Below are 18254 nucleotides of genomic sequence, written 5' to 3'. Positions count from 1 at the left end.
CTGAACAATGGGAAGGATTATTTTGGCTTTCACTATCTCAGACAGTTTCCCTGAGGTTCAAAGAAGATTATACATGACCCTATTTTGATTTTGAGCCTCATGGCAAATCAGTAAGGGAGGCTGTTCTAAGATGATTATGTTCATTTAGCAGATGAGGAAATCAAGGCCCAGAAAAGTTGAAAAATTAGTCCAAGATACCCCAGAAGGTGCTTGGAAGAATGATGATCGGAATCCAGCTCTTCTTCCCCCAAGACCCTAACAGGTAAGTGAGGCCCACAAAACCTCACCTGTACCCTCCCTCTAGTCTCCAGCTAGGTATCATTTACAGCTTCACCCCAGACCCTCTAGACTCAAGTCACTCCTTGTTCAAACTTGCTCTTTAAGGCTTGTGTGGCTATCTGTCTTGGTTTGCGTGGGACCATTCCACTCCATACCTATTGTTTGGGAATAATTGATAATAGCTTCCCCTTTTACTCTTAAGCATCCCAGTTTGGATGATAAAATATGGCCACCTTAAAGGAATTCGATTAACTTGTGTACACCAGTTTGGACATGTTCTTGTCCTTGGTCCACATTCTGGTAGGTGTGGACCCATTGTAAATAGGTTCTCCTGAAAATATTACTTCAGTTAAGGTGTAGACCAACTAAATCAGATTGGGCTTTAATCTGCGTTATTGGGGTCCTTCGTCAACAGCATGCAATTTAGACATAGAGAGAGAAAGCCACGGGACCAGCCAGAAGCTGGAAGTTAGCGGAACCTAGGAAAGAAAGAAGAGATGCCACCATGTGCATTGCCATGTGACGGAAGAGAAAAAGAACCCCAAAGATGCCAAAAGAAACTGTGAGCCAACAAATTCATGTTGTTAAGCCAACCCATTGTATGGTATTTGTTTTAGCATCTAGGAAAGAATATGCTCTTTTTAATACCCAGTCCCATCCTTGCAGGAAGTCTTGTGACTCCACATTCCTCCACGATGGCATCTTTCTGACCTTCCACAGCACTGACAGCCTGCCTATGATAGGCAGCCCTTAATCCACACATTTCTAGCTATTTTTTTTTCAAGGTCTTGTCTTGGTTTCAAAACTGGATCTTGAATCCTGAGAGGCAGGGACTCTCTATTAGGTTTCTGTTGCCCACCCTGCCTCAGATTTCATCTAACAAAGGCTGGGTCCACCTTTACTTCAGTAGGCTGGATTATTGGCTGACATTGCAGAAACAAAGATCATGAAGGATAGTCACTATTTAGGCTAGGTCTTTTTTAACAAGGCCTGGGAGTATCTATGGCTGCCCGTCTAGACACCTGGTCATGTAGCCATATGTGTGTGTGTGTTTGTGTGTGTGTGGGGGGGAGGTGAGGAGGAATATAATGCCTTTCATCACATCCTCAAAGGGCTTATGATGCCCCCAAGGCTAAGATCCTAATTTGGGGAGTCCTAGGTCTTTTCTGACAGTCATAAACAGAGATATGGGTACCCTTTGGGTATTTGCTTCTCCTTCCTATAACACAGGGCAGGATAGAGAGCTGATTATCTTCACTTGGCTGGTGGGGAAATTATAGCAGCATGAGGAAGTGTGGGGGGACCATAGATTTTATCCAAGGCAATGTGTTGCTGCAGACTGGGCCATAGCTCTGCCATCTCTCCTGCAGGGTTGGGACTTAAAGCTTCAAAGCACAGCATTTAAATACAGAGTGAGGCAGCAAGCAGATGTGGGTCCCCGTTTCGTCACTCACTAGCTGTATCAGTTTGGGAAGAGTTTTAAACTCTCTGAAGCTCAGTTTCTCCATTATAAAGCACAATTAGTAAAAATACCTACTGTGGCAGCTTGGAGCTATGTATCCCAGAGAAACATGTTCTCAATCCATTCCTGTGGGTGTGGGCTTTTGTAAATAGGACATTTGATAAGATTGCTTTAGTTCAGGTGAGGCCCTAATGAATAGTATGGGTTTTAATCCTGTTACTAGAGGCCTTATAGAGAAGGCTACAGAGAGAGAAGCCAGTGGGAGCAGCCAAAAACTGGAAGTCAACAGAACCCAGAAGAGAAAGGAGAAGACCCCACCATGCACACTGCCATATGGCAGAAAAGGCAAGGACCCAGGACTGCCAAAAGCCAGCCCCAGAATACCACGGTCTTTATGCAGAAAGCATCACCTTGCTGATGCAAGAATTTTGGTCTTCACCTAGCTTCAAAACTTGGAGCCAATAAATTCCCATGGTTCTAGCCAATCCATTACATGGTATTTGTTTTAGCATCCAGGAAACGAAATACTACCTCAGGGTTCAATGAGACAAGGCATGTAAAATATGCTCAGAGCCTAATTAATGCACAGGAAGCCCTCAGCTCATAATAGCTATTATTGCCATGATTTTTAGAATGTGTCTCTCTGATGAGCTACCCCTCCAGGTAGGTGGTGGTGAGCCTCCATACCAGCTCCAACACACATGGAACCACAAATCCCCTCCTACTTTGCTTCCTGATGGCCACTGCTCAGAGCATCAGAGGACTGAGACCCTGGCCCTAGGTCCCAAGGACCAGACATCATCAGGATTTATCCAGCTCATGGTGGGGAGAGAGTTGCTCCCTGGTGGCATGGCTATTTCCAGAGATAGAATTGGAGGATAAATTCCTAGACAGTGGCCACAATTGTGTGTGGAGGGCCCCAGAGGTCAATGCTTCCTAGCCTTTGCTAGGAAGGCCCATAGGACAGGCCTGGAGCAGGAAGAGGAGTGCTGGATGGGGTCTGCTCCAACCTTGGCTGCTAAGCTGCTGTGTGACGCTGGGTGAGACACTGCCCATGCTGAGTGGCAGAGGCAGCATTTAAATCCAAGGAGGGCTGGCTCCAATGCTATTTGTGCCCAAATTAAGTGATAACAGAGTTATATTACGGAACAGGATGGATGATCATATTATTTTATAACATGCTTATAACATGCTTTATATTTTATAACATGCTTATAACATCATATTATTTTATAACAAGGCAGTGTGTTCACACATAAATCACTTGATTATTAGAGCCAGTTAAGACCTGGGAGTATGTGGTGACTTGGAACTGTAATTAAGTACCCCAGAAAATCATGTTCTTAAAGCTAATCCATTCCAGTGGGCATGAACCCATTTTAAGTAGGATCTTTTGATGAGGCTACTTCAGTTAAGGTGTGACCCACCTCATTCGGGATGGGTCTTAATACTATTACTGGAGTCCTTTAAAGCAGAATGAATATAGAGAAAGAGAGAGAAAGCCACAGAAGCAAGAAACTGCAATCAGTGAAACCTGGAAGAGAAGGGAGAGACCAGCAGACATTGCCATATGCCTTGATATGACGAAGGAGACAAAGATTGCCAGTCTTTGGGAAGAAAGTGTCACCTTGATGGTACCTTGATTTGGATATTCTCACAACCTCAAACTGTAAGCTAATAAATTCCCACTGTTTAAAGTCAACCCATTTCATGATATTCACTTTGAGCAGCCTAGGAAACTAAAACAGAGTGTCTCTCCAACCTCCTCATTTTTATGGGCAAGGAGGGAGAGTCTGCAACAGATCTGAATGCATATTTCAAAGTCACCCAGAGAGTCAGGGTCCAGTTGGACTTGGAACCCAGCACTTGCGTCCTGGGTTAGAGACCTTCCAGCCACTCTGGTTGCATCCCAGGCTCAATCACTGTCATGATGGTGTCAGAATATTCTTTCAGGAACGTGACTAAGATGAGAAAGGCAAGCGAATTGAAAGGGTTGTGAAGCTAAGGGCAAGTCCCTAGGACCTTCTGAAACCAGCTCACACATCAAACGAATCTGTCTCGACTGTGGAGTCTGGAAGAGCATTTTAAATAAGCCAGGGGGAGGGCACTGCACTCTTGACAATCATTCTGGAAACTGCCTTGGATCTGCTCTTGCTGCCTAATGATTGAGTGGCCATCCACCACTCTGCATGGAGGCAGGGGGAGGGCAGAAATGGCTATTGGTAGTCCTCCTTAGCAAGTTCCTCCTGAAGTCAGCAGAGCAGCCTCTGAGTTTCCTTCCAAAGGACAAAACTACATTTTATCCTCCACCAAGAGGCACTTCATCAGGGTTGAGGAACTGCTGGTGATGAATGTGTCTCCTTCTCCTGGTTGTTAAAATTGCTAGAGCTGTACACAAGTGGTTGGAAAACAAATGGGAAAAAGGAGTACATTTTGCTGTATGTTTCTTCATTCAGAAATGTTTCTCTCCTCCCCCCAGAGCCCAGATTCACCTTCTGCTGAATATTGTCTTGGGAGTGCCTGGGCAACTCCATTGGTTTGGGAGGGGGGAAAGTGTCCTGACAGGGATTTGCATCAAAATGTCTTACTGCTTTGGCTTACAACTGTGCTGATGCTTTGTAATTTCTTTGTGAGGAACACTGCCCTCTTCCCCGAGTCACCTTTGGAAATATAGTTCCTCTGTCAGGAGGCATTAGCTACATCATAGAGTGCTACCCATCAGCAGTTTGAGAATCACCACTTGGGCTCAAGGTACTTTTAAAGATCCACCTGAGGAGCATCAAGGGTGACAAAGCTGGTCCAAGTCCCCAGGGTCTTCTAAACTAGGGATGTTAAATACATGGCACACACGTACCATGGTCTCATCCACTTCCACATCAGATATATCACCAATTGAATACTTATACTCTTTTCCATAGAATCTGGATTCAGTCTCAGAATCCTTCTCAGAACCAATCGATAGGAGCAGGCTTGGCCATTTTTCAACCTTGTTCTTGAACTGTTCTTATGTCGAAATGAAACAAACGATTGCAAAACAGAGACGCAAGAATGCAGGGTTGGAAGTACTGAGAAACATTTTCAGGGCATATAGTAGGCCTTCATGAAATGCACACAGAGATGGATGAAATCCAGAAACTAGAGCAAAAAGGGATGGTTTCCAGGAGACTGATCAAATGATTTAGTTTCTTCCCTATTTCAAGTCACCGTTCCAAACATAGATGGTTACTAGCTTCCATTTTGCAGAATAACATTTTACAGAAAATATAGCTTTTAAGCTACAAAGAATGACTATTCCATACTATTGCTTTTTAAATTTTTTGTGTGCTTTTTAAAAATATTTTTTCTTTCAAACCATACTATTGCTTTTTAAATTTCTACATGAGCTTCCATATATGCCAAGAGCCACAAATGCAATAGAGTAGTGGTCCCAAATTTTAGGAATGTTCTTCCTTTTCTTTAAAATAGCTGTGCTTTGTCTCAATTTAATGCTGAAATCCCTTCCTAGGCTCCTATGAGCTGGGACAACCATTGTTGGCCTTACCTGCTGCAGAGCTCTCTGGATGTCAATACCCTGGCCCCAGGGCACCGCTGGGTTGGCCAGACAGTCCCCAGCATTTCCACGACGGGATATATCAATCCTCTGCCTCCGTAGACTCTGGAAAGCCTCAGCCATCACCTTCACCCCATCATAGGTGAGTGCAGAGGTGTACTGGTGGGAAGAATGGAAATAGTGTTAGCAACAAGAGGTAACAGGAAGACAGGGCAAGGAGCAGTGTTTGGGAATGTGCTTCCCGGTGATGTAAAGTGTGCTGTGGGCCAGGTATGAGGTACACAGGGGAGGAGGGATGGTGGTGAGCCAAGAAGGCTGCCCCTTCAGTTGGGGGCTGCTGCTTGACCACACTAGCTGACGTTGCCCTCCACAATTTTGAATTCAGCATTGCCAGATGTGATTTTTGAAGAGAAGCCAGAATTCTAGAGTTTTGTGTACAATCTTGCAATTTTTAAAATATTGGTTCAGTAGGAAAAAAAAACACATAGGCTAAATAAAACATATCTGCAGGTTGGATACAGCTCATGGAGGACCAGTTGGTTTTCTCTGCATTACATCACCAATTGGGAGCCAAGAGGAACTGTTTACTCTACTATCTTTTTTTTTTTTTAAGATTTATTCCAGTATCTTTTGTGACAGTGAAAGAAAAAAAGAATCCATGAAGAGTGAACTCTCAATTACTTCTGTACCTGGCTTACCCAAGTGATAGGTATACATCTTACAAACTTTCCCTTTCCACTTATTTATAACTACTCTTGATATTTTTCCCCCACCTAACCAAAAGGAGGCTAAGGTGTGATGAAACAAAACCAGGGTAACAGTCTAAGACAATATTTCCTACCTTCGGAATTCATGTCAATATTTTGCACTGATTTGTCCCCAATGCCTAGCATGTTGTCTGGAATATTGTAACTAAACAACAGAGAGTTGTAGAATCAACTTATCAGTATTTTTCCAATTTTTAAACTTTCATGTTTTTCAAAAAAATATTTTATATTTTGTTAGTTTGTAGAGTGTTCCAATCTTTCGGAAGTGAGTGGAGGTTTTCACATATTAATTAACTTCTATGTGGTTTGCTCATTGTTTTAAAGCACATTTGTGATTTTGATTGCTTAAGCTTATACTGAAATAAGTCTTGGTTCTTGGAGAACAAAATCAGCTGGAGCAACTGATGAGAAGTTCTCATTTAAATGGCCTGACATTCACAAAGAACTGACTGAGTGGTAAGAAAGTTTGATTCATTGTTCGCCCCCAGATAAACAAACTTGGTCTCAGAATCCTTCTCAACACAGTGCTCCACACAGCCACTGGCAAGTGATTGGATTTGACATGGAAAAGAAAACAACTTGCTACAGTATTCTGAACCATTCTCAAATGGCAAGCAAATAGATTTTAGCTGCAGGATTTAGAGATCCATTGCTGAGAAGTGAGAGGCAGATAGTCTGCATGCTGAGAGATAATTGAGAGCTGACTCTGAGTCAGAGATCTGCTGGGTATTCCTTATTAGATTCCCTTGATGATTAGCCAGACACATGGCCCACCAGAATAAGAGCTGCCTCACTGCACAATACAAGGAAGCCCTAGCCACACGGAGATGAACATAAACAGCATTCCTTGTGGCCCTGCCCAGAGTAGACACAGGTTTTCCAGCCTCCCTTGTAGCCAGCTGGGGTCAGGTTTTAAGATGCGATTAATGGCATGTGAGCAGATGATTTGTATGTGCCTTCTGAAAAGATTTTTAAAGGATCAATTGTGCTTTTATCTTTTTTTATTCCTTCCTTCTGGCTGGGATGCTCAGGCAATAGTTGGAGCTTAAACAGCCTTCTTGGACTACAAGGAAGCAGCCAAATGGTAAGGATGACAGAACAAGAAGGTAGATGAAACCTGAGTATTTGATGATTGTGAAGCCTTTATAGGAGCCCTGGACTGCTGACTTCTGAACTTTGTTAACATGAGAGAAAAATAAAAGGTCTGTTTTGTTAAAATCATTCTCATTCTGGGTTGTCTGAGCTGGCAACCTAACCCTAATCTTTATGGATACATTTTCTTTACTTAGCTCTTTCCTCTTAGAAAGTCTGTCCCTAGGTGTTTTTATCTAAAGGCTAACACTTCCCAGAAATCTGGAACAGGAAAGAGATCAGGGTGGTCCTTTGCTGCCTGCCCTACCCCTCACCTTAGGTCTCTTCCAGTCCACCCGGGTGTGGTCTCGAGCATCGCTGCTCTTCCACTGCTGCATGATCTTGGCTGGGATGGTGTCTGTGTAGTTCACCAGCTGGAAACCTGTCACGTTTGCTCCACTCTCTTTGAACTTGTTTAGATCAATGTCCATGAAGCCCTGGAAGGGAGGAGAGGGAAGAAGTAAGAACACACTGCCTGGACAAATCAACCAAGCAGGTTATAGACTCACAGGATTACCCATCTGTTGCAGAACGTAACTGTTATTACTTTATTTGTGCACAAAAGTTAGCACTGTGGTTAAGGGCATTTGCTTGAAGCTAGCCCTGCCTGGATTTACATGCTGCCTCTGTCACTCATAAGCCAATAATTCTGCAGCTCTTGGTTTAAGTTACTTAACAGTTTCTATTCTGTACAATGGAGGTTAGAGCATTGTAATGAAGATTCAATGTGCTGATGCATGTAAACTTCATGGTACAAGATAGGTGATCAATAAATGGTGGCTGTTATTATGATGATGGCATGGGTTTATAGGACAAAATAGAAACACATCAGGAGGGAGCAGTCTCATCTACCCGCTTTCCCCCAACCCTTCTGAGAGAGGAGGAATCTGAAGTCTTTGGGGGCAAGTTCCTCTGACCTCCCCAGGTCACCAGCAAGCCTGTGGCAGAGGCTAGACTCTGCTGTTGGTCTCCGTCCCTGGCCCTGTGCCCTTTGCCCTACAATGATGTAGCCATTCTCCATCTAATGAGGCCTGATCAGTTCCAAAATCCATGATAGATTGTTTATCAGGCAAGGAACTTTTCTCTCCATTCAGTGAAGTTCACTCAAACTCAGAAAACCTTCAACTTAGAAAGAAAACCTTGAATTTGTATAATATATTTAATAATTTACAGTATGGTACTTATATCTACAGCCTCATTTCACTTTAACCCTTTATAAGGCAGAAATTCTTCTATTTTCCAAATAAAGAAATGGAGACAGAGGAGAGAACTGACGTGCACACCCTCAGTGAATTAGCAGCAGAGAAGGGACCGCAGATAAGGTCATCTGTTAGGTGATTCTTTCACTCGCTTGCTAATCTTTCAAACATTTTTGAGTATACACAGTGTACTACTGAACTGGAGAACAAAACAAGTTACATCCTGCCCTCATGGACCTTATATTCTAGCGGGGCAGATAGACAATAAACACATACACAAGTAAATATGTGGTATTGTATAGAACAGGGCAGTAAACTCTGCTGTAGCAGGGAGTCCATGAAGAAATAGAATGGGGCAAGAGGATGGGGAGATGTGCTTGGGAAGCGGCACTCAGGATGGCTCTCAGGGGAGGTGGAACACAGGCGGGAGGCTGTGTGGAGGGACATCCTGTGACTGAGCCTCAGGGCTATCTGGGGAAGAGGAGTCTGAGCAAATCCCAGAGGTGGGTGGAGGCTTGGCATGTCCCAGAAGCAGTAAAGAGACTGGAGTGGCAGTGGCAGCAAGTGCAGGGAACGAGGCCAGATCACACTGCGCCCGAGGTAACCTGGGTCTATAATTGGAACCCTGGGCAGGAATTTGAGCAGGGATCATAAAGTCAATGCTCTATGGCTTCACACTCAGGGAAACTGCCAAATCCTGCGAGTGAAATTGTAGAATGAGCAGGGGACCACGTGGGGAGAGGGGGAAGGAGGACAGGAGAGGCCCTGGGTGAAGAGCCAAGAGACCTGAGCCCTGGTGCCAGCTCTGCTTCAGCATCCTTATGGCACCCGAAGAAAGTCCCTTAATCTCTCATTAACCGAGTTTCCTTATCTAAAAAAACCGACTTGATTACTCAAAGCCTCTCCTGGACCAATACCTTTAGAGTTCTGTGATTCCTAACATTTCTGTTTTATAAACAAACTCAGCATTGTCCTTGCTATTCTCCCCAGAAATCTGCTTTCCCTGACTGGCTCCTTTCCATATTTCATATTGGAGCTAAAAGGCTATCTCTTCAGTGTCTACCCTGAGCCCTGCCTGTTTCTATTCCCCTCTAGACACTGCTTCATCATTTTGTATACTAGTTGCAAACACCTGCTATGGGCTAATGTGTGGGGTAAGCCAGATCTGTCAGGGCGGTAAGAGCCTGAGGCCACCCTCTACCAACAGTAGGTGGGGAGCTGGTAGATAAATACCCCAGAATTCTCCCCCCTGGGTGGGATCAGTCTGAGACATGTTCCGTGCTGACTTCCAGAGATCCCAATTGAGCTCTGGTTGCCTGCTGTGGAAACAGGCTTGATCATCCCTTCCCTTTTTCCCTACTAGTGTTTCTGGGTTCAGGACCCAAAGAAATCACTTGCACTTGACTCCTTGTCTTAGAATCTGCTTCTAGGCAAACCAAAATCAATTCATCCTCAAATGCCCAATTCAGGAGGTTCCACCTCAGTGCCACGTTAGGTTTTCTCAAAAGCACCTGTCACCATTTGGAATGATCTTATTTACTCCTTTATCCCCTTGTTTATTGTCTGTATCCTCTCTCCTCCCATTTGGAATGTCAGCTCCTTGAGGGCAGGGACCTTTTCGGTCTTGTTCGCAACACCTAAAACAATGCCTTATACAGAGAAGATGCCCAATACACATATGCTGAATAGATGAGTAGAAGCCAGAGACCTTGCTCCATCACAGATGCCAGGTGGCCAGGGATTATATAATCAGCAAGCAATAAATACCAGTGGATGATTTTACTCGGCTGAAGAAAGAATCTTAGGGTTGGAAATATTTTTTGAGATTAACTTGTTCAACATTCGCAGTTTACAGAAGTTCATAAAGGTCAATTGATTTGCACAATGGTACTAGCAAACAGTAAAGGTACAATCAGAATTAGGGCCTCCTAATTGTGCATTTCCCAGTGTTACGCCCCCTAACAGCATTACCATCTCACTACTGGTGAACAGTTAAATCACAGCTGAGAAATTTCCCACAATTTTTCGAGACTTTTAAAAGAACATTTTGTTCATAAAATAGCTATTGAGAGAATAAAATGGAAATTATCTCCCACAGTTAAATTCTGTTGCTTGAAAATTTGTAACGATCTCAGAGGTATTTCAAACTGACTGCCTCCATCTCAAACATAATGTAGGCCAAAGGTAATGGCAGAGTTTGTTCAAGCATAAATGCCATTCAACTTCATCACCAGAATGTCTGACTACAAGGCTAATGGAGCCAAACCTCAGTCACATATAATCAAACCAATGGGACTTTTCAATCAAACTCCTTTGCTCCCTGGAGGTAGAATAGGAAAAGAATAAAATAAACTCATATTTGTGATATTAGGTAGAATAAAAAATGTTAGAGAATATCTTAGGGTCAATGTACAGTCTATTAATTGCTAACATCTTCCCTCCTATGTAAGATTTCATGCTGGGAATGATAATCTGGAATGTCCTTCATCACTAAGATAATCATTTCTTATTACTACTAGACATGATGTTTCTATAATACAGGAAAGTGAACTCTGCCAATATATTAAGCTGTTCATCACACAAAAGCCAAAATAAAGGTGTTAACCATTTGTCTACCAGTTTATTGGAAAATTCAACTCACTCTATGCCCCAAGCACTCTCATTAAACAAAGTTTTATTAAATAATTTCCTCATTTTCTTTGCCACTTAAAAACCTTGAGGGGGTAATTTTTGGTAATTGGCATATTCTTCTTTATAGGCTTTATTGGTACTATTAATGATATAATATTGTATATGGATGCATCATTGCTAATTATTTCCTATTAAGATTTTAAATCATAGATTTGTCACCACTATCTTTGAGCCATTTTGCCTATCTTATAATATGTCCCCAAATACTAAGTCCTTGCTCTATACACAGTGAATGTTGAATAAAAATGAAATTAATCCATAGGGTGCTTTTTTCTCAAATTATCCAGCATGGGAAGCAGGTCTCCTAAACCCAGATTCTTTCCACTGTCCCCCAGCACTGGTGCCAGAAGCTGCTCTTTGCAGAGTCACCCTGCTTGGGGCTTTGTGATGAATGAGCTCCTGGGGTGTCAGGCTATTTTGCTCCTGTCTGCTTCTTAGGCACCTCGGTGGCATCTCCATGCTGCTCTGTGTCACTAAAGAGTGGGTGATGTGACAAGGATGCCCTGCCCTGCCTGCCATCTTCATTCAAGTGAAAATGAACTGGCTGGCATTCTGCAGGCTCTCAGGACAGTGGTCCTTAAGTTGAGGGACACATAGGAATACCTTGGAGATCTTTAGATAAACAGCAACCCCCAAGAACTCTCATTCAGGAGCCATAGATTAGAAACCAGATATCTGTATTTTTACAAAGCTCTAATGGTAGTGAATAAAAAATCAAGGTTCAATAGGTTAAAATGGGGGAAACGGATGTGGTTCAACCAATTGGGCTCCCATCTACCATATAGGAGGTCCAACATTCGATGCCCAGGGCCTCCTGGTGAGGGCAAGCTGGCCCACGCAGAGAGCTGGCCCACATGGAGTGCCGGCCCATGCAGAATGTCAGCCCACGCAGGAGTGCTGCCCTGTGTGGGAATGCTGTCCCACACAGGAGCGCCAGGAAACATGCAGAGCTGGAGCAGCGAGATGACGCAACAAGAGACACAGAGGAGAGAAAATAAGAAGACATAGCAGAACAGGGAGCAGAGGTGGTACAAGAGAGTAATTGCCTCTCTCCCACTCTGGAAAGTCCCAGGATGGGTTCCCAGAGCTGCCTAATGAGAATACAAGCAAACACAGAAGAACACACAGCAAGTGGACACAGAGAGCAGACAATGGGGGTGGGGGGTGGGGTGCAGGGTAGAGGGGAATAAAAAAAATACATATGTGTTAAAATGATAAAGTTCATCATCATAAGAACTCCAAATTATAATATAACTAACAAACATTAAGAAGGGGCATTGAGGGGAGGATGTAGGCATAAGGTGAAATGATGTATCATTTTTCTAATGGGGAGTAACAGATAAGATTAAAATAGAGAAAGCAAGAAAAAAAGAGATGGACATGTTATGTAGAGGTGTGGGGGAAATCACCAGAATAACCAAATACAGAAAAGGATTAAAATAATTACTTCTAAGAAGTAGGAGATTGGAGAGGACAGGTGTTTGCTTTTCATTTTATATTCTTCTGTAATATCTGATTTAAAAAAATCATATGAATATATTACCTTTATAATACTATTAAAAATAAAAACAAATCCTCAGATATTTCTGAGATACCTCACAGATTAGGAATCATCTATTAGTTGCTGGAAAGTGGGAGAGAGAGTGGCAGGAACAGAATGGGAAGTACATCTATTTATGGTCTACTGAGGTCCATTAAAAAGGTCCTGCTTCATTTGTTATCTCCTGCCCTGGAATTAAGAACACTGGTGCTTCTTAAGTGCTCTGTTATAACACAGCTTCAGAAGCATTGCTTATAAAAATAACATAAATCAGTAAAATGGCAAAAAATGTCACTTCATACACATTGCATAACTCAGTCAAAACCACCTTTTGAGAGTTTTGTGGCTACCATCATTTAAAATTTAAAAATTAAATAAACATGAGAGTCACCTCTGGATTTATTTTAAACATTTCCTGAACTGAGACAGGGATTTGCTAAATGCGTCATATGCATAATCTATTTAATCCCCCAAACAACCCCCAAGAGGTAAATGTGCACAGTAGGCACTGATGCTTATTTGCAGGTCAGTGAATGAATGAGTCCATCCCTATTTTATCGTTGAGGAACTATGGCTCAGAGACCTCTGGAAACTCCCCTGGGATCACACAACAAGCAAAGATTCCAACCCTGGTCCAGCCATAAAACCCGTCTTCTTCACCAATGTGTCACACAGCCTTGCCACTGGAGGAACATATAAGTTAAGCTTTAGGATTGCCCCAGACAAAGAGGGACAAGGAACCCCAAACAGTCTGACACAGTTAATAGCCCAGAGGAAATGTCTCCTAAGCTAGCAGAGAGGCCTTCAAATATAGCTTTCTCTCTCGAGGCAGGGAAGAAGCACATTACATGTTTCTCAAACCTCTGATTTGTCTAAAGTCTATTAGTGCCCACCTACTCCACATCCATACCAGGAATCAGCAAGCTTTTGCTCTAAAAGGCCAGAGAGTAAATATTTTAGGCTTTGCAGGCTGTACAGTCTCTGCTGCAACTACTCAACTCTGCCACTGCAGTGCGAAAGCAGCCACAGACAGTAGTAAGCCAATGAGTATGACTGTGTTCCAAAAACCTTATTTATGGACAGCAACATTTGAATTTCATATAATTTTCCTGTCATGAAATATTCTTCTTTTGATTTTTTCCAACTATTAGAAAATATGGAACCCATTTTCAGCTCATGGGCCATGCAAAACTAGGCAGTGTTTTGGATTTGGCCCATAGGCCATAGTTTGCCAACCCTTGATCTATTCAGAAGCAAAAATTGTGGAGATCACTCCAAACTCCTATCGGGAAACAGGCCTAGAGAGGGGAGTAGCAGTCTAAGTTTCTATGGCTGGTTAGAGAGCTAACTGGAATTAGAATCTGCGTCCCTTATTTACCCACTGTAAGAAGGAGTGCATTGCCGACAGCTATTTGAATGGAATGACTGGGAGTGAAGGGCTCAATCAAGTAAACTGGTTAATATAGTCATTCCATCTATCATACATCAATTACAATTTTCATACGTTTAAAATGAAGACATTTCAAGTAAATATATCCTAAAAAGATGTCTAACCTATAACTACACTGGACATGCTTTCATCTTGCTGTGAGGATATATAGAATGCTTTAAGGATCATGAGAAGCTTTGGGCCATCATTAAACTATTAATTACCACGTGTACCTGGAAACAAAAGAAAACTGATTATGTGCGCTTTCTGGTTGTTTAACCTCTTCAAGGCTCAGTTGTCTAGTCTTCAACATGCAGATATACTAACATCTACATCACAGAGTTGGTATAAAGTTTAAAAGAATTAATACACTTAAGCACTTAGAAAGGATGTCTGACACATAGCAAGTGCTTAGTGAATGTTAGTTTTTATTATTATCATTACATTCACCAGCATTACTCTTAGAACTGCTTCAGAGCCAGGGCCTGCATCAGGTAAGAAGCCTGAGAACACAGGAGCAGGTGTACAGGAACACCGTTTTCTAAGGATGAAAATCTTTGTCTTCAAAGTTGTACTTCCTTTTCTCTGGGATTCTTTCAAAGGGTCATGCATGAGCTATCCAACCCTCATTATCCTGCTGGTGTTGCCCCCATGCCCACCAGAAGGAAGAAGGAGAAACTGCATTGTTAAAGGAAAGAGGAGAAGGAGGCAGGTTAAACAAATCCTGGGATGCTGGAAAGAGCTCTCCCTCCAACCCATGCCCTTGAGATTTAGAAGAGGTAACATCAGAACAAAGCAAGGGACTATATTTTATACTGTGACTGACACAAACTGAACATGCCAAGTTCCTCCAAACCTTCAGATAAATTCTTAGAGGAAAGCTCTGTAGCGAGGATAGTTACAGAGAAGTGAAGTTTGAAATCTCGTTACCTGAGAAACACTTGAAATGTGAGGATGACCAGTCTAAAAAATAATAGAAGACTAAAAGCATGAGTGAAGGCAGTATTTGAGTCTCAGAAGGGCTGTCACTGGGAAGAGATGAAAGATTTGCTCTCTGAGGCTCTGGAAGGTGGGCCAAAATCAATGAATGGGTAGCTGTTAAGGGGGAGGGTAGATTTTGTCTGATACAATGACAAAAGCAACAACCTAGTGCTTACGTGTATCCAGCCTGTATTACGCAGAAGGCACCATGCCCAAGAGCTTTATTTGTATTATCTCACTGAATACTTACCACAACCCTATGAAGCAGGTACTATTATCAGCCTCGTTTTGCAAATTAGGAAACTGAGGCTTAAATTGATAGAGTAGCTTCTGCTCAATGTAACATGGTGGAAAGGGGCAGAGACCACAGTCATATCAAGCAAGGAGGGTCTAAGGTTTATAGACTGACTAACTTCTCCTCCAATCAATCCAATTTATGTATCTCTTAGGCCTGCAATGAAGCAGTTGGACAGTCTGCATTTTCATATTAAGAGGGAATTAACTGGTTTCCATGAAACCAAAAACTGTTCTTCAGGCCCTTTGGTGTGTGCTGGTCCCTGTAGGTGCCAGACTTCCTGTTAGTCACTTTATATACATTGTCTTAGTTCATCCTAACAACCCATTCTTCAATGAGAAAATTGAGGTCAGAAAGGGGCTAAGCAATTTGCAAAACCAACAAATTCAGTTCCAGGGCCCATGCTTTCAACGGCTACCTAGATCCTAGATTCTAGCTCAGATCTGTTGGACTCCATTATATTATCTGCTTTTCTGTCTTAAAAAGAGGAGCAGGTAAGGAAAAGAGGACTTCTTGTTACACATCAGCCCAACCACCTGCCATTGGTACTAGGATGTCCCTCCTGCTTCTAAGCTGGTAGTGGCCAGGGGTTTTCATTCTCATGCAGAGCAATTGCAGCCACTTCTTTGAATATGTGCAGTGACCCAGAGGAGACTGGTGCAGTGTGGAGAGGGACTAGGGCCATTCCAAATCAGCCAAGGTGTGCAGGAACAAAGGATGCAAACGCCAGTGCTTGAGGTTAATGAGCAGCTTCTCTTTTATGAGGGAGCCAATGCAGCTTGAAAGGCCGGGAAACTAGAACCCTAAATTGCACAGCTGGAATGGTCCTTTTGGTAATTTTATTCCTATTGAAATTATTGTGCCAATCTTGAACAAACTGAGTAACTCAGAAAAAAAAATTATTTGCCTGAGTGATAATAAGTTATTGATGGAGTTAGGGTAAGGCCCTGGGCTTCTGGCGCACACACTGTTCCAAACTTCACATAAATTAACTCATTTGCCTTTATATTGTGAAGAACATATTAATATCTGCATTTGGAGATAAGGAAACTGAGGTTCAGAGAGGTGAAATGACTTGCGCAAGGTCATGCAGCTAGTAAGTGATTGAGCCAGAATTCTCAGGCAGTTTCAGGAGGAAGGGAGTTTATTTCTCAGCTTGGCTCAATTATTGTAATAACCCTAAGAGTGGTGAAGGTCTCTCCAACTTGGGCAGTGTAGCTCAATGGAGCATGAGCCTAGTCTTCAGAGTTAGAGGGGTTTGCGTTCAAATTCTAGTTGTAGCCACATGACCTTGATAAAGTTCTTTCAACAACTTGAGCCTTGGTGCTTCACTAATTAAAGGGGAATATAATCCCACTGTGTTTGCTGTGGAGAAACAAACTCTCGGGCATCTCTGAGGATGAATTATCCCTAAACGAAAAGGGAAAGGAGGGTGTGGGTACAGAGAGTATCAAGACTTGACCTTATCTGATGGGTTGCTCGGACCACCCAGAAGAGAACATGCTTTGGGATTAGGGTTTGTCTTTCCACCCACCCACACCCCATTCCCCTCCAGAGGCCCTCTGCAGGGTCAGCCCTGGTTATCACAAGGTGATCCGTGTGTTCCAGCAGGTACAGAGGAGTGCAGTGAAAGCACAGGGAGAGAGGGGAGGCTGTGTGGGAGGGAGAAGGAAAGCTGTAATCAGCTCTGCCAGTGGAGAGAAACTCTGAAAGGGGGCACAGTGAGGAGGAAGGGAGCCTCTGAGCCTCTTGCTCTCTGTCTCACACACTCACACACTCAGGGGCACACATGTACACTTGTGGAAATAAAAGGCTGGCATCAGTGGGGAGAGGGGGAGCAACAAGAAAGAACAGAGCAAACTATTGCTCTCCTGCGTAACTGCTAGGTTGAACAGGCCACCTCTCTGGGCCTCTGATGTCCTGCTTTGTAAAATGAAGGGGCTGGATGAGATGAATGCCTAGAGTTCCATCAGCTCTAACACTCTTGGACTCTTTAAACAAGGGTGGGGCATATTGCACACCATTGTTGGCTGCAAGGATGTGCCCAAATCCTTCCCGGACACACTGCAACTGTGCAGGGCTCCACTAGCCTCTGACCACCACACTCTGGCAGTTCACATGGTTGTTTATGGGATTTGAATTATGACCGCAGGTGATAGCTTTTCTCTGGCGTTATCTTTAAAACTTTGTTTTCCCGTGCCAACCTAGCTGGAATATAGGCCATGTTGCTTCTAGGGCAATAGCCAAGGCTGTGCTTCTTGGTGCTTCTCGCATGAGCCCAGCACAGTGCAGCCACATGGAGGGGCTTGGTCCGTGCTTGATGGTTGTTTGGTTTGTTGGAACCACATCTTGTGGAAGGCACTGGGGCAATAAGGAGGCATCCAGGCTGGAGAAGCAAACACCAAAGAGCAGGACAGTAGCATTCCCAAGTATGCAGAGGTGCTTTGTGGAGGGGCAGCAGACGTGTTCTGCAGGGATCAGAGGGCAAGGGAACCAGGACAGATGAGACACAGCAGGTGGGCCCCACTGGAGGAAGACAGTGGAGACTGTCAGCGCCTTTCTAGAAGAGAACAGGCTGCCTCAGAGATGGGAGTGCCCCATCCCCAGGCATCACTCAGGCAGGGACCAGATGGATGGGCTTCCCGGGAGGATGCTGGAGAGATTTTGGCCTTTTAAGGGAAGTGCCTTGAAGTCCTCTTAGTCCTATGTTTATTTACGTATTTGCATATTCACAACTGTGTTCATATTCTGCCTATCTCTTGTAGTATAGACACAAGGAATTTGCCTTTAAATGCACGTAATATGTGCTTGTGGAAGCTGTTTACTTCCTGAGAACCAATTTTACTCGTACTCATTTATTTAATGGCTTTTAAAAGAATATCTATACATGCCAGATACTGGGAATTCAACAATGAACAAGGCAGATAGTC

The 18254-nt window shown here is 43.3% G+C and overlaps 1 protein-coding gene across 4 annotated transcripts in view; it reads right to left on the bottom strand.

Moving 5' to 3' along the window:
- GRIA1 (glutamate ionotropic receptor AMPA type subunit 1) overlaps positions 1 to 18254 on the bottom strand; it is a 341795-nt gene that overhangs the window by 126525 nt on the left and 197016 nt on the right. For all 4 annotated transcript variants that reach the window (XM_058281096.2, XM_058281089.2, XM_058281088.2 and 1 more), the window contains exons 6-7: positions 7465 to 7626; positions 5283 to 5450 (exon numbers count right to left, since the gene is read on the bottom strand). In XM_058281096.2, the coding sequence (XP_058137079.1) occupies positions 5283 to 5450; positions 7465 to 7626 (330 nt within the window). The remainder of the gene's footprint in view (positions 1 to 5282; positions 5451 to 7464; positions 7627 to 18254) is intronic.

The sequence above is a fragment of the Dasypus novemcinctus genome, chromosome 2 (genome assembly GCF_030445035.2).
Source record: "Dasypus novemcinctus isolate mDasNov1 chromosome 2, mDasNov1.1.hap2, whole genome shotgun sequence".
Classification (NCBI taxonomy): domain Eukaryota; kingdom Metazoa; phylum Chordata; class Mammalia; order Cingulata; family Dasypodidae; genus Dasypus; species Dasypus novemcinctus.
This window is presented reverse-complemented; position numbering and strand designations above follow the sequence as displayed.